Source organism: Sminthopsis crassicaudata, chromosome X (assembly GCF_048593235.1).
Source record: "Sminthopsis crassicaudata isolate SCR6 chromosome X, ASM4859323v1, whole genome shotgun sequence".
NCBI lineage: Eukaryota > Metazoa > Chordata > Mammalia > Dasyuromorphia > Dasyuridae > Sminthopsis > Sminthopsis crassicaudata.
The window spans coordinates 29,829,735-29,845,021 of record NC_133623.1 but is presented as its reverse complement, the minus strand read 5'-3'; the positions used below and the strand labels follow the sequence as shown (position 1 = coordinate 29,845,021).

The 15,287-nt window shown below is 40.4% G+C and overlaps 1 protein-coding gene across 3 annotated transcripts in view; it reads right to left on the bottom strand.

The window, feature by feature from the left end:
• Nucleotides 1-15,287, bottom strand: part of GABRA3 (gamma-aminobutyric acid type A receptor subunit alpha3) — a 166,863-nt gene that overhangs the window by 128,169 nt on the left and 23,407 nt on the right. For all 3 annotated transcript variants that reach the window (XM_074278422.1, XM_074278420.1, XM_074278421.1), the window contains exon 2: nucleotides 11,318-11,496. In XM_074278422.1, the coding sequence (XP_074134523.1) occupies nucleotides 11,318-11,466 (149 nt within the window). In that variant the 5' untranslated portion in view covers nucleotides 11,467-11,496. The remainder of the gene's footprint in view (nucleotides 1-11,317; nucleotides 11,497-15,287) is intronic.

Below are 15,287 nucleotides of genomic sequence, written 5' to 3'. Positions count from 1 at the left end.
AATGTACATGTCGAGAACCAGTAAAATATATTTGCCTGGAGTCTCACAAAGCTGATTCAGTGGGATTTAAATTAAAAATGAAAGGTAAGGCAGGAAAAACTCCCCCATATATCTGCCAAGCCAGGTACCACAGAATTAGGTATAACATTATTTTTTTTTACCAGACCATCTCAGTGAGAGTAGCTACTGGTACAGAATTTCTTCTACCAATACATATAAGTATCTATTCTGTAACTCATGTCTTAGAAGTGTAACATTAGGAAAAGAAAAGCAGCAGAGAGGGCCAATAATTCAACAGACATAATGAAAGAACCTATAATAAAACCCAGAGTCTCATCTATCAGTGTAACCTAATAAAGAGAATGCTGAACTTGGGATATGGAAGACTTAAGTTCAGGGTCTACCTCTGACATCAAGTGTATAAGCATGGGCAAGTCAGTTAATCTCTGGGAGCCTCAGTTTCCTCATCCAAAAACTGAAAATTATAATAACCATAGTATATCTTCACAGGGTTCTTTTAAGGATCAAATCAGATAATAAAGTGCTTTGCAAAATTTAATGGGTAAATATCAGTTATTATTGTTGTCTTGTCTAACTCTTGTTACTATTTTTTTTTCTTGGCAAAGATACTGGAGTAGTCTGCCATTTCTTTTTCCAATTAGCTATTACTTTATTGTATCTACAAATAAATGTGTGAACTGTGGATGATAAACAAGCTAAGTGAAGATCTTTGAAAAGAAGGGAAATATGAACCCATAAGTATAAAGATTTTGTAGGACAGGACTCATGTATATGATATATCTAAGGAAAACTATTCAAATAAAAGTGGACAAAAAAAGACAATGGAGTACCATTGCCTTGTATAAATACAGCTAGAATTTATGTATTATGTGATGGCTCACAATGAACTTTACAATATCTCATTTGATTCTTACAACAACACTGGGAGATAGGTGTTGCTCCTATTATCTCCTATTTATATATGAGGAAGAAATTAGAGGACTTGCCCAGGTTCCCATAGCTAGTAAATATCTGAGGGTAGATTTAAGCTCAGATCTTAGCTACTTCTAAAAAGTCAAACTCACAAGGATCTCTAAGAACCAAAGTAGAGAAACAAAATAGAGCGCATTCAGGTGAGAGTATCAATAGATGAGTAAACAAACAGAAGGCTGCTTGTGGTAGAAATATGTTACACGTCACCCATCCAGAATGATGAAATAAATGAATATTTCAGAAAACAGGCCATAAACCTAGAGTGGAAACACAATATAATTGTGATGTAGGACTTCAGCTATCCAAATGAAACATGTGAGAGTCATGGTTCATAGTTTGAAAGAATTCAAAGAGATTCTCTTCTAGTCACAATAGAGGTTATTTCCACTATAGCTGACAGGCTAGTCTCTAAAGGGAATCGAGAAAATTAAAAATAGTTTGAGGAGAGCCTTATATACTGAACATTTGGGGCTTGGCTAGCAGGCTAATAGTCTACAAGGTTATAAAATGTAAATGAGAAATAAGGAAGTAACCAGGATGTCTTTTCATCTAGGTAAGGAAAGGGATGACTTTCAGCAAGGTCAATTGGACAGGATGGCTTTTTTTTTTTCTTCCGAGAACAAATAAGGTACAACAGATAAGCCATTTTATTGATCCACATTCCTTAACTAAGTATGCAGTTTTGAGTAGACCCATCACAGACATTTGCTGAAGTCCTCACTATTTCAGAATGGGTCAACTAAGAAACTGTTCACTTGCCTTAATGATAATTTGTGTTCTTTAAAAGGTAGAGGAAGCAACAAGAGGAAATATTACCCTATACCTGGTTCTCAGCAACAAGGAGAAACTGGTTGCTGGGGTGAGAATGAAGACACTCTCATTAAGAAGATATCCATCTCTTACTCTTCTCAACTTTGCTCTCTCCTTCCCTTTCATAAACTCTGACATGACACCTAGATTTCTTAGAGAGCATACTTCAAGGGTTCAAAGAAAATATGCATATTATCCCATGGTCTAAACTTCCATAAGGAAGTACAATGCCAGAAAGATGGGAAGATCTCAAGAAATCCTGTAGATACAAGCATAAACAACTCCAAAGGGGAAGGAAAGAATATATTCTCTAAAGAGACCAACTTAGGTTTTTAAAAGACATATCTACATCTATGTCTATCTATCTATCTATCTATGGAAGATTTAAAAGACATATATATGGAAGATGGAAACAAGATAAGGAAAAAAATAGTATAGACTAAAGCTCAGGGTGAACTGAAAAAGCCATAAATGCAAAGGACTAAAAGACCTTTTTCTATATTACCAGCAAGAAAAAGAATGGATCAAAGAAGATAATGGTTTGGGTTCAGGGTGAATAAACAAATGATAATGTACGATGGTGAAAAGGAAGAACTACTCAATTCATTTTTTGCTTTGATTTTCTCTGCCAATGAAAACGATTTTCAGGACTAAGAAGGATGGAAAAGGTGGTTACTCTATAGATGATACAGAGGAAATGAGGAAATGGCAAGAGCAGTTAATTGCCTTTTTGAGTTCAAGTCCCCAAGGTTGGATAAACTATACCTCAAGGTGATGGATGGATATGATTACAGTCATCGCTGATGAATTTTTTTAAATCATGTGGAACAGAAGAAAAGCTGCAGGACTTGACACTGTCCCAGTTTTCAAAACAAAGAACAGAATGGAAACCTCAAACAAGCCAGTGGACTTGATTTCAGGACCAGACCAAATTGTGGGATGTGATTCCAATGTGAGCATTAGAAAATGAAGTTATGATCACTAAGAACCAGTACGACTTCATTGAGACAGCTCATGCCAGACTAACCTCCTCTTTCTTTTATTTTTTTAATTATAGCTTTTTATTTATAAGATATATGTATGGGTAATTTTTCAGCATTGACAATTGCAAAACCTTCTGTTCCAACTTTTCCCCTCCTTCCCCCCACCCTCCTCCTCCAGATGGCAGGTAGACCAATACATGTTAAATATGTTAAAGTATAAGTTAAATGCAATATATGTATACATGTCCATACAGTTATTTTGCTGCACAAGAATCAGACTTTGAAATAATGTACAATTAACCTGTGAAGGAAATCAAAAATGCAGGCGGACAAAACAGAGGGATTGGAAATGCTATGTAGTGGTTCACACTCATTTCCCAGAGTTCTTTCACTGGGTGTGGCTGGCTCAATTCATTACTGCTCTATGGGAACTGATTTGGTTCATCTCATTGTTGAAGAGGGCCACGTCCATCAGAACTGATCATCATATAGTGTTGTTGTTGAAGTGTATAATGACCTCCTGGTCCTGCTCATTTCACTCAGCATCAGTTCCTGTAAGTCTCTCCAGGTCTCTCTGAAATCATCCCGCCGGTCATTTCTTACAGAACAATAATATTCCATAATATTCATATACCACAATTTATTCAGCCATTCTCCACTTGATGGGCATCCACTCAGTTTCCACTTTCTGGCCACCACACAGAGGGCTGCCACAAACATTCTTGCACATACAGGTCCCTTTCCCTTCTTTAAAATCTCTTTGGGTTATAAGCCCGGTAATAACATTGCTGGATCAAAGGGTATGCACAGTTTGATAACTTTTTGGGCATAGTTCCAGATTGCTCTCCAGAATGGCTGGATGTATTCACAATTCCACCAACAATGTCTCAGCGTCCTTGTTTTCCCACATCCCCTCCAACATTGCACATTATCTTTCCCTATCATTCCAGCCAATCTGAGAGGTGTATAGTGGTATCTCAGAGTTGTCTTAATTTGCATGTCTCTGATTAATAATGACTTGGAACATCTTTTCATATGGCTAGAAATAGTTTCAATTTCTTCATCTGAAAATTGTCTGTTCATATCCTTTGACCATTTATCAATTTAGCCTCCTCTTTCTAGTAGCAGGGTCTCAAAACTCAAAGTTCAGGGAAGTGCCACAGCAGTGGTAAACTACTTTCCTGAAACGTAGACATGGCAAACCTCTCATACTATCTTTCTGTACAAGATAGTACAGAGGAAATAAATCAGATTTGAATCAAATGACCTGGAATCAAATCCAGGTTCTGCTACTTACTGTGGTGTGAACTTAGAAAAGTGACAACTGCTCTGACCTTCATTTTCCTCATTTACAAGTGAATATGCTACACATGATACCTTAAAGATTCCTCCCACTTCTAAATCTTATAAGTTAAAAAGATATGGGCTAGAAAACAGTACAATCAGGTGAGCCTGGAACTTCCTGGATAATCATAATGAATTAATATTATCTAGAGGAGAGGGTTCAAATCCAGAGATTAGTAATTAGCCCTATGGTTGTGGTCATTTTTGGTAAAGGCTTGGATGAAGGCACAAATGGCATAAGTATCTGATTTCCTGATGATCTGAAACTGGGCCAGTTAGGTAAAATATTGAATCCAGAAATATTTCAAGTTAGAAAAATGGGCCAAATATGGATGGATGGAATTGAATAGAGAGAAATGCAAAGTCTTATACTTAGGATTAAAAAGCCAATGACACAAGTACAGGAAGAGGTGGTACAGCTAGATAAGAAATAGTGTGAAAAAGAAGGCACTTTAGTAAATTTCAGATAAAGTTGACAGTTGAGTTGTGACAATAGAAAAAGAAAAGTTAATAGTCTTCAGCTACATTATATAAATATCAATTTCACAAATAAGGGAGGTGGCACTTTCTGTGTACTCTCCCCTTCTCAAACATCACTTGGAGAAATGTATTCAGTTCTAGGAGACGCATTTTAGAAAAATGATGTAAGTCGGGATACTACTAGATTTAGAATAGCTTGAGTTGGCGAATTAGAACCAAGAGAATATTGCACACAGCAACGACAGGATTATGTGATCAACTGTGATGGACTTGGTTCTTTTCAACAATAAGGTGACTTAGGCCAATTCCAATAGATATGTGAGGGAGAGAGCCATCTGCATCCAGAGAGAGGACTATGGGGACTGAATGTGGATCACAACATAGTATTTTCACTTTTTTCATTGTTGCTTATTTCCTTTTTGGGTTTTTTTCCCTTTTGAGCTGATATTTCTTGTGCAGCACGATAAATATGGCAATACATTTAGAAGAATTACACATGTTTAACCTGTACTGGATTACTTATTGTCTAGGGGAGGGGAGGAGAGAGATAAAAAAAAATTGGAACAAAGTTTTGCAAGAGTGAACATTGGAAACTATCTTTGCATGTATTTTGAAAAATAAAAAGCTATCATTATAAATTTTAAAAGGATAGCTTGAGTTAATCTCCCTACATCCACATATCAACAACATCATTCAATTGTGAGTGCAATAGGGTATTTTGAGTTAATTTTGACTCTAGGTAGATTATCCAGAAACCCAAGTCACGCTGGGCCCTTCAGGCAAGGAATATATCACAATTACTCCATGGATCAAAAGGAAAACTTTTAAAACACCCATGGTCCTTGCAGGACGCTTTTGTCATCTTGGGGCTGCCTTTACTTGAGGTCATTGAATGCATTTTTTTTAATGTTTTCTCTAAACTCTTAGGATCCATATGGTCCATTTTACCAGATGTGGGAATCACTCCCAGGACAAAAAAAAACTTTGACAGATGAGGGTGGAGGCAGAGGAAAATGACCAGGATGATGAGGAGACTAATGACCGTGCCATAGGAGAGTGGATGAGGGAAATGGGGATGTTTAGCATGGAGAAGATTTAAAGAAAACTTCATAAATGTATTTAAATACTTAAAGGCCTGTCATGTGAAGAGATTTTCCATTTATTCTGCTTGATTCCAAAGGGCAGAACAAAGAAAATGAAGTTGCAGAGAGACAGATTGTAGGCTAGATGGAGGGTAAAATTTCCTAATAAAAAGCTACCCAAAATAGAAGGGCTACCTCCAGAGGTAGTGAGTTTTCTTTTACTGGAAGGAGGCAAGACAAAGCTGTAAGCCTGCTTCTCAGGCATATTGGAGCTAGGCCCTGCTAGCATGAACCCCTGAAAACCTTTCCAAACCACGCTTATAAGGTCGGTAAATGTGTATGTCCTTGATTCAAAATGGGTTCAAACTGATAGCATGAAATATAATGAACATTAATGTAAAATCATGCGTTTAGAGGCTAAAGATCCATTTCATCATTCCAGAAAGTAAAAGAAATAGCTTGATGGCAGTTTGCATGAGGGAAAAGGCCAAAGGGTTTTGGTAGATTATGAGCTCACTATGAGTCAACCATGGACTAGAGTCATTACAAAAAAGATGTCTAGAACAAAGGTGACGGTCTCTCCCTTCGGTGCTCAGTGTAAGGCGGGCCATGGCTACGGTATCCTATATAACTCTGGGCATTACCTTTAAGAAGAAATGAGGAGCAGCTAGATGGTGTAGTAGATTGAGCACTGGCCCTGAAGTCAGGAAGACCAAAGTTTAAATCCAGCCTGACACTTACTAGCTGTGTGAGCCTGAGGAAGTCACTTAACCCCATTCGCCTCCCCCTAAAAAAAGAACCAAAAAAGAAAAAAGGATAGAAATGTCCCAAAAAGGGAGGTGGTGATGAAAATATGTCATATCAGAATGTGGCTGAAAAAATTTAGAGACTAGTTTTGAGATCCCTATCAAGGAAAGCATTCCCACAATGGCTGGATATCTACTGTCAGATATAGATATGGACTAGATTATATTCCTGAAATAAAGTAGCCTCTTTTCTCCTTCTGAAGGTATAGGACCCGACAGTGCCAGATAGAATCAACTGGCTCGGTTTCATTTCAATATGTGTTTGGATTCCCATTATCTTCCGGAGACTGTGAGGTCCCAAGATGAGTTAGCTAGGTTAGTTCTAGGAGATGCAGATGATAAACTCCCTAAGGGCCAGCATTTTCTTTTATTCATCAGAATACCTTTCATAGGCTTTGAATAGGGTAGGGAATGACTGATTGATTGATTAAATGCGGCCCAGAAAGCTATTTACCAAACTACCAGATTTGGGGGAGGAGGGGAGGAACGAGAGAGAAAATGGGTTTTCTATGATGTGAGAAATTTCTAAAGAATAGCCAGAAAAAAATAAATCTCTGAAATTGTATTAAAGAGTCAAACCATTAGCTTGGATCCTACAGACTCGAGGCTTCCTTCGCCCCCCCCCCTTTTTTTTCTATGCAATCACAAGAGTTAAGTCATCTAGCATCCTACACATTCCAAGGTCAACCTTCCCGCAAGCTCATTCTCCATCCAGAGCACACAGCCTGAACCTGGAAATAAACCTTAAGAGGCCCCATTTCTCAAGATTATGTACTTTCTTTCTGATGGCTGCCCTCAGACCTTTATTGACTCATTTTAAACTGTGAAGTTTTAAGTTTGTTTGGTTCGGGGTGTTTTTTTCCTTTTAACTTAAATGTATTAGCAGCAGAAGGGAGCATGGGAGGATGGGCTACCAGAAACAGGTGTAATAATGGCAATGAAAAGCGATGGGTGCCTATCTGGCATCTGGGAAAGAGACAGAAACAGCAAAACGCAGACACAGACCTGTCGTACTGCACGATGCAATTGGCAAGAGATTCACACCGATTCCGATTCATTCAGCGGGCAGTAATTAAACACCCCCTATGAGCACAACAGCATGGTGTGATGCTAACACAGTCCCATTAGGGGTCAAGAAAACCTGGGTTCAAGTCTCCTCTCTTAAACACATTCATGACTGGGCAAATTGATTGCGTTTTTCGATAATTTGGGAAAAGTCTCTGAGACAATAAAGTTGCAACAGTTGCTGATCTACTTTGGTAGAGGAGTTTCCTCAGCAGGACCTCCCTACACAAAGGAAACCACAGATCTAGGTTTGGTTTTTTAATGTGCCAGGCACTGTCCAAGGTGTTAGAAATATAAAGACAAAATCAATGTCCCTGATCTCAAAAAGCTTGCCTTCCACCGAGGATGTACCCCAGTCATCATTTCAAACAATAAAAAAGTGAAAAAGTATTCAATGTCTTCTGTTTGTAAAATTTAGACAGATTTTCATTCAAAAATGGCTAAACTAAAGAGTTTCTCTTAGAAGGTTTTTAGAAGAAAGTTTTACCGAAGTAGAATTTCAAATTCCCCAATGTTACTGGAGAAATGACGGCTTACTGAAGCTGAACTTCACACTTCTGCCCTAGGACCTCCTCTCTGTGGGTGAGGGGTGCGTGTGGGGGGGGGGAGGCAATCAGGATTAAGTGACTTGCCCAAGGTCAAGTGTCTAACTCCAATTTGGACTCAACTATTCACTGTACCACCTGCCTAGCCTTTTCTTTTTTTCCTTTGGTGCTTTCATCAGCTCCCTGGGATTCTTACCCATCTATGCCAATGACTCCCACGTCTGCTTCTGTACCCTCAAAGCTCTCCCCAGAGCTCCAATTCCATATTTCCAGCTGCCTGTTGGACAGCTTCCCATGACTATCCCACCAGCAAATATTGTCTGTCAAAATCTAACCTTTCACTTCCCTTGCCCAAAGCCTCCCTCTGTCCAAATAGCTCTATTTCTGTTAGCACCACCAACCTCAGTCTCGCAATCTCAAAACATTTGACTCATCTTTGACTTCTTCCCTTTTCCACCCTCTACCACAACAACCTGTTGATTCTCCTCTGATAATACTTCTCAAATCTGTCTCTTCCCTTCCACTCCCACTGAAATCAGCCTAAATTAGCACCCCTTACCTTTTTGTTGACCCACTGTAATTGAAGCCTCCCCACTCCAGGCTCTCTCCACTCCTATTTTGCCCAAGTAATCTTCCTACCACAGTATTCTGATGACATCACTCCTCACTCAAAAACATCAGTCAATTCTTATCGTCCAGTAAATAAAACACACTCATTTCTTCTCTGACACTTATAAATTCTGTAACCTCAGGAACATCACAAACCCTTTGTACTAGAGACTTCTCATAGATGTGTGTTCTAATTAAAAGTGGATTCCGATTCATCCTCCACTCCCATCTTGCCCTTTCCTCTCTGTATCTGTGCTACCTTTTCCCACAGCAGAATGAACTTTCCCACCCCAAACTCTTGCCATCTCAGTCTATTCAAATTTCTCCCTCTTTAAGGCCTAAGTCAGGTGCTTCCTACTCCATAAAACCTTCTCTATCTTCCTTCCCCACCTCTCTACCTTCCTTGAAGCCTCAGAATAGCTTTCTCTCCTGTCATTACACATCATTGCCCAGGACCCTCCTTTGTACTTACTACAGTGACCTTTCCATCATTATTTATAGACTCACCCTTTCTTCCCCTTAGATTTTAAGCTCATAAAATACAGGGACCATGTCATATCAATCTTTGTAAACCCCCTCCCCCAGGATTTAGTCTAAAGACTCGCACATAGTATATTCTTAATAAATATTGCTCGAATGACTAATATGTAAATATGCTTTGCTTATTGCACGTGCATAGCCTTACTGCCAAAGAGAAGAGGGTGGGGAGAAAGAAGGAAGGGAGAGAATTTGGAATTCGAATTTTAAAAATAAATCAATGTTCAAAATTGTTTTTACGTGTAATTGAGGGAAAATAAAATATCATTCAAAAAATATCGGTTGAATTTTCCTTCCTTACAATGAGAACTGTAATGGGCTGCCTCCAAGAAGTTATGGGTCCACTCACTAAAGATCTTCAAACAAAGGCTGTTGGCCATGGTTCGGTGAATATGGTAGGTATGCTATGGATAAGGTCCTTTCCAATTCTCAGGGCCTGTTCAGTGAAAGGAGTTGATTTTTCCAAATTTGAAAAGAGGCAAATTAAAGGGGGGAATGTTGCTTCCCAGGCAAAAATCTAGTTAAGATTCAACCAAAACATAACTATATTTAAAACTCTAGAACACCAAGAATATTTGGTAAGTGCAGCTGGAACAGTAAAAGAACAAAGCAAGCAGTAGGGAGGGTTCTGTCCTCTTCTCTCAAGGGGGTCTGTCCCTCAATACCAATGGAGGGGAAGCCTCGCTTTCATACAGTGCCTCCCCAAAATGTGCCAACGGTAAGTCAAATATTGGAATCCTGTGTATCCTTCCGAATATTCCTGTCAATAAGCATTCATTAGGTACCTACTGCTGAGCTCCATTCTAGATACACACAGACAAAAAAAGTAAACTATCTACCCTTACATTCTTACTTACATTCTACTGGGGTGAAAGAATATGCCAAGTAAATATATTATTCCAGGGGAATATAATATATTCCAAGGGAGATGGGGAGAAGGGAAGAAGACTAACAATTGAGGAGATCGGAAAAGACCACAAAGAAGAGGTGACTCCCAAACTGAGACAGGAATGTTAAGAGGTGGAGGTATATGCACATACATAATGTATCTATGTGTACAGACAGGAATACACCAAATATAATACAAAGAGGGAGAGCATTCCACACATGGAGGACAGCTTTTACTGAAATATAGCAAGAAAATGACTTACCCCTCTAGTATGACATCTTCCATCAAACTTCCTTCAGGCTTCTCCCATCTGGCCCCCTCCTCCCAGCCTGAGCAGCCCAGTACTTGACTACCCCTTCTCATGGCACAGAACATATTCCTCATTGGTAAAGTGAATGCTCATCATGTACCCATGAGCCTGTAAGCTCTTTGAGGGTAAGAAGTGTTTTTTTTTTCAATTAAGCACTTATCTGTTCTCTCTCCAACTCCCTCTCCCCCAAAAACTTTTTTTTTCATTCATCTTACTTCATTTCCAAACTCTAAAGTGCCTTTCTCTCCTGGTTAGCATTCAACAAATATTGGATGGATGGATGGATGGATGGACCTGAAGTAGAATAACTATTTTTTTCAAGATCTGAAGTATTTTTAGGGAAGCATGGGAAACTTGCGATAATAAATGTATCCTCTAAATATCTGGAATCACACAATAATAGCCCAAGATTGCATCAGGGAGATTTTTAAATATCATACTGAAATATTCTAAAAGGGGACAGAAAAGAGCCAAAAGCATACTGTAATAGCAGTAATGTTCCCAAAGTTGGGAATTTTTTGTTTGTTTTTGTGGTTTTTTTGTTTGTTTGTTTGTTTGTTTTGTTTTGTTTTTTGTAACCAACCTTTAGCTCCCATGGACAAGTTGCCACAAAATTCAAAGATTTGTCACTTTGGGGAAAAAAATTTCAATTCTACAATTTTACAGTCCTCCAGTCCAAACTTTCTGACAATCCCACAGAATAACACCTTGGTCTTAAGGGATTATATTGGCTCGTTCTGTAACCCAGAAATTCCCAGAGGTGAAGACATTGACTTTGGGCAACCAATAGTGGAAGTTTCATGTCCCCCTCCACCAATGGCTAATGGTTGGCAGAATGCCCTAACAAGAGTTTGCAGTCCTTACCCGCCAATGTCCTGCTTCACAAACTCTCCTGGTTCTTTCCGTTCTTGCCCAGTTCCAGTTGGAAGAGTGGCCAGAATGAGGAGAAGCCCAAGGCTAGTTACCCATATGGGAGGAATTCCTGGGAACTTCATCTTCTCAGGGCAAAACATGGAAAGGCCTGTATGAGAAAAGCTTGAGAGCTGGGAAAAGAGGGGGTTGGAAGATAGAGGAAAAGAGATAGACAAGAGAGAAAAAACAGGGAGATCAATATTCAATTCCATTTGAATCTTCCCGTTTCTATGGCAGCCCAGTTACCAAATTATCAGCTCCCTAGTCTCCTCTTTTCCCCAACTTGTCATCTAAAAAAGTTCCTGCCAAAGGTAATTAGATCTTGAAATTCCACTGCCACCCACTTTATTTCCAATAGGGTCCCACCAGCACATATAAGATCCTTCCTTCGGTCACCTAAAGAAGCCAGAGTGGGCTAATGGGAGTGGTTTCTGAACTGAGAACAGGGAGACTGAGGCACTAGCCTCACATCCACTGCTTTGAGCAAACTATTTCACTTCGCTGGGTTTCTATTTTTTTACCTTCAGAACGAGGAAGCAGATGGTCTGACATTTATGAAATTCATAGACTGAATCCACAGAACATCCAAATATTCAAGTGAAAAAGTCAGCAACCTCAGTGTTCTGCCTATGCTAGGATAAACAGCTAGATATTTCCAAATCATGAAATGCCAGCTTAAATGAGACCCGAGTCACTTGAGAGATGCCCTTTTCCCCTTAAATCTGGCTCTGAAATTTGAAGCTTTTATGGAGCTTTTGTCAGGTAGAAGCACAGAATGACTAACTCCCATCATTGCCTATAGTGGGAATCCCTTTAGCCCCATCTCTGCCTGCTGAGCTCCAGCTCCAAAAATGCCACTTCCAGGAAAGCATCCCTTCTTGCATTCACATCACAGATTCAGAGCTGACAAGGACTTAGCCAACTCCCTTTGTAGTCAAGAAACTTGCCCAATATTACCCGGGTTCTAAGTGGTCCTTTAACTCCAAATCCAGCATTCTCCACTGCATCACAGTGCCTCTCTCTAAACTCTCAAGATACCTCATTTGTCCCGCCTCTTTATGGATTCAGCACATTTTACTTTCTGGTACTGTGCAGAAAGGGTAACAAACTAATATTGGTCCAAAATGAAGACTACTTCCAAATATAAGCTTTACTCCTAAAATGAGATTGAACTCTGTGTGTGTGTGTATACATATGTGTGTGTGTATACATGTGTGTGTGTGTCTCTCTCTCTCTCTCTCTCTCTCTCTCTCTCTCTCTCTCTATATATATATATATATATATATATATATATATATATATATATATATATACACACACACACATGTACATAATGTAAATAATAATATAGACAGATAGACACGCACCAACATTAATACAAAGTTATTTTATAAAAATACTACCTTATTTTTAAGGCACCTTGTTTTATTTGTTCTTTAAAAGATTTTTCACAGTTTTTTTTTTCTTTTCATTATGTTTATATTTATTATTATACACATACCCATAGCACTTTGAGATCTGAAAAGCATTTTATGTCTATTATCTAATGTGTTCCTCACTACAACCCTGTGACGTGAATGCTGTTTTGTCCCCAATTTTACAATCGGGGACACTGAGGCAGAGAGAGGCTAAGGGACTTCCCCAGTGCCAAAGTGTACTAGGTCTGGATCATGCGGCTAAGCTCAGACCCCGGGGGAAATCCCTTGGGCTGCCAGCACCCTTTGGCCGCCGGAGCTGCCTCTGCCCCTCACATCTCACTGGGAACTTTCCCGTGCACTTGGCTCCGGTCACATTCCCAGTGGCAGGCCTTAGGGATTTGGAGACAGTTTTGGAGGGAAGTGGAAGCCTGGCTTAGGGCCCATGGGGAAGGAGGGAAGGATGCTGAAGGAAGCAGCCTACAGCCAGCCCCCAATTAGGAGGTGTGGCCAGCTACGGGCCAGAATGGGACAGCTGACAAGAGGCAAGGAGGAGGTCTGAAGGCCGGGCAGTCAGGCCAGGGATGGCAGAGTGCAGCTGAGGTGTGGCGGAGACCTGTCAAGAGCGGAAAGAGACGGCTCGGCCAGACCATGAAGCTAGCCCAGAGGGAAAGCCCCGGGGCCTGCCCCCAGCGAAGGGGAAGCAGGCAATTTGTCTTCAGTGCCCCAAGAGGCAGGCTCCCCTCAAAGCTCAGTCTGGGCCGGGGAGGGGACAGAGGTTCCGAAGGAGAACCATTAGCTGGGAGGAATCCGAGGGGCTGGGGAAGCTGGCTAAAAGCTTTGGGGATGGAGAGACAAAGAGCTACACAAAGAGAGGGGGAATATGGGAATAAGGGAAAGAGGAAAGAGATGAGGCTATTTATTAAATGCTCACTATGTACCAGGAGCCGAGAGTACAAAGTCAAGCCCAACAGCCCCTGCCCTCAAAGAGCTTCCATTCTAATGGGGCCTTAGAGAAGATTCAAGAGTCTCTCACCCAAGAAATTCTTAGAACTCAGTCCTCCTGTTGGCACAGCCAGTGTGAGGCCCTGGGCATAGGGTGCGGGCAGCCCCTTCAGCTCCAGGGGAGGTGGGGGTGATCGGTGGTCCCTTCAGTAAAGCTCAGGATCAAACAATGCCAGCGGATGGAAGAAGCAAAGGGAAGTAGGCAGAAGGAAGATTGTGCTTCTGCCCACCCAGGCTTTCTGGAGGCTGTCAGACTAGTGGGAGAATTCAAAGCATGCCCCCAAATCCTTGGGGAAAAATTCCCTAGCCTCAATTGGCTTAGGGAATCCTTTGAGTTAATGGTCCAATTAGTTAATGGCCTATGGCCCCCAACATCGCCAAGATCCATCCTGAAGGACTGGGCAGTTTCTCATCCTTTGCAGAAGCCCAGAAAGCCAGGACTTGGGAGCCATTTGGTTCAAAGGTTGTTAACCCTTGGGGTGTCCTAGACCCGTTTAGCAACTTGGAGAAACCTACAGATCCTTTCCCTGAATCGTGTGTTGAATACATGAAATAAGTAGAATTACAGAGGAAACCAACTCTACCGATGAGGTGTCAGGAGGGCAAAAACATGCTCATGGCTCCACGTTAAGAACACCCCCTTATCAAGTCCAAAGCCTTCATTTTACAGATGGTGAAGTCAAGCACCAGAGAGGAGCTGATTTGCCTAAAGTCACAACACTCCACAACAGCTGAGCTGTAACTCATGCTCTATTGCATCCCAGAATTAGAGCTCAAAGGCTCCTTATACAGGGCAGGAAGTTCAACCTCTCATTTACTGATGAGGAAACTGAGGCATAAAGATCAAGCTCAACTCTCTCATTTATAATTAAGGAAACATGCATAAAGAAGTCAAAAAAGCTCAACCCTCTTATTTACAGATAAGGAAACTGAGGGATAAAGATCATATAACTAGTGTCAAAGCTGGCATTTGAACCTAGGTCTCAGTGTCCAGAGCTCTATCCACTATGTCATGCTGCCTTCCATCATACCTTTCTTTAGCAATTTCCAATCTTAGTTCAGGTCACCCGGCGCTCCTGAGAATCTCCCATTTGTACCCATCACTTTATAATTTATGAGGCTCTTCCCTATACATTAACTAATTTGGTTCTCCCTATCAATTTGATAGGGAGATAACTATTTGATAGGTTCATCCTATCAAATGAGACAGGGATTATGGTCATTTTACAGATGGAAAGACCAAGGCTCCTAAAGTAGCAGTAGTTCATATTTCCATAAATCATGAAGAATGCAAAGTTCTTTTCTGTATGACTCTAGGAAATTGGTAGTATGAGAGCTTTTATTTCCATTTTACAAATAAGGAAACTGAAGCTCAGAGAGCTTAAATGGCTTCCCCAAATCTTACAATAAACATCTGAGCCAGCTGACATGAGTCATGTGACTTTAAGTCCAGGGTTCTTTCCACTTCAGGGGCAGTATGCCAGATGATAATGAGTTAATTT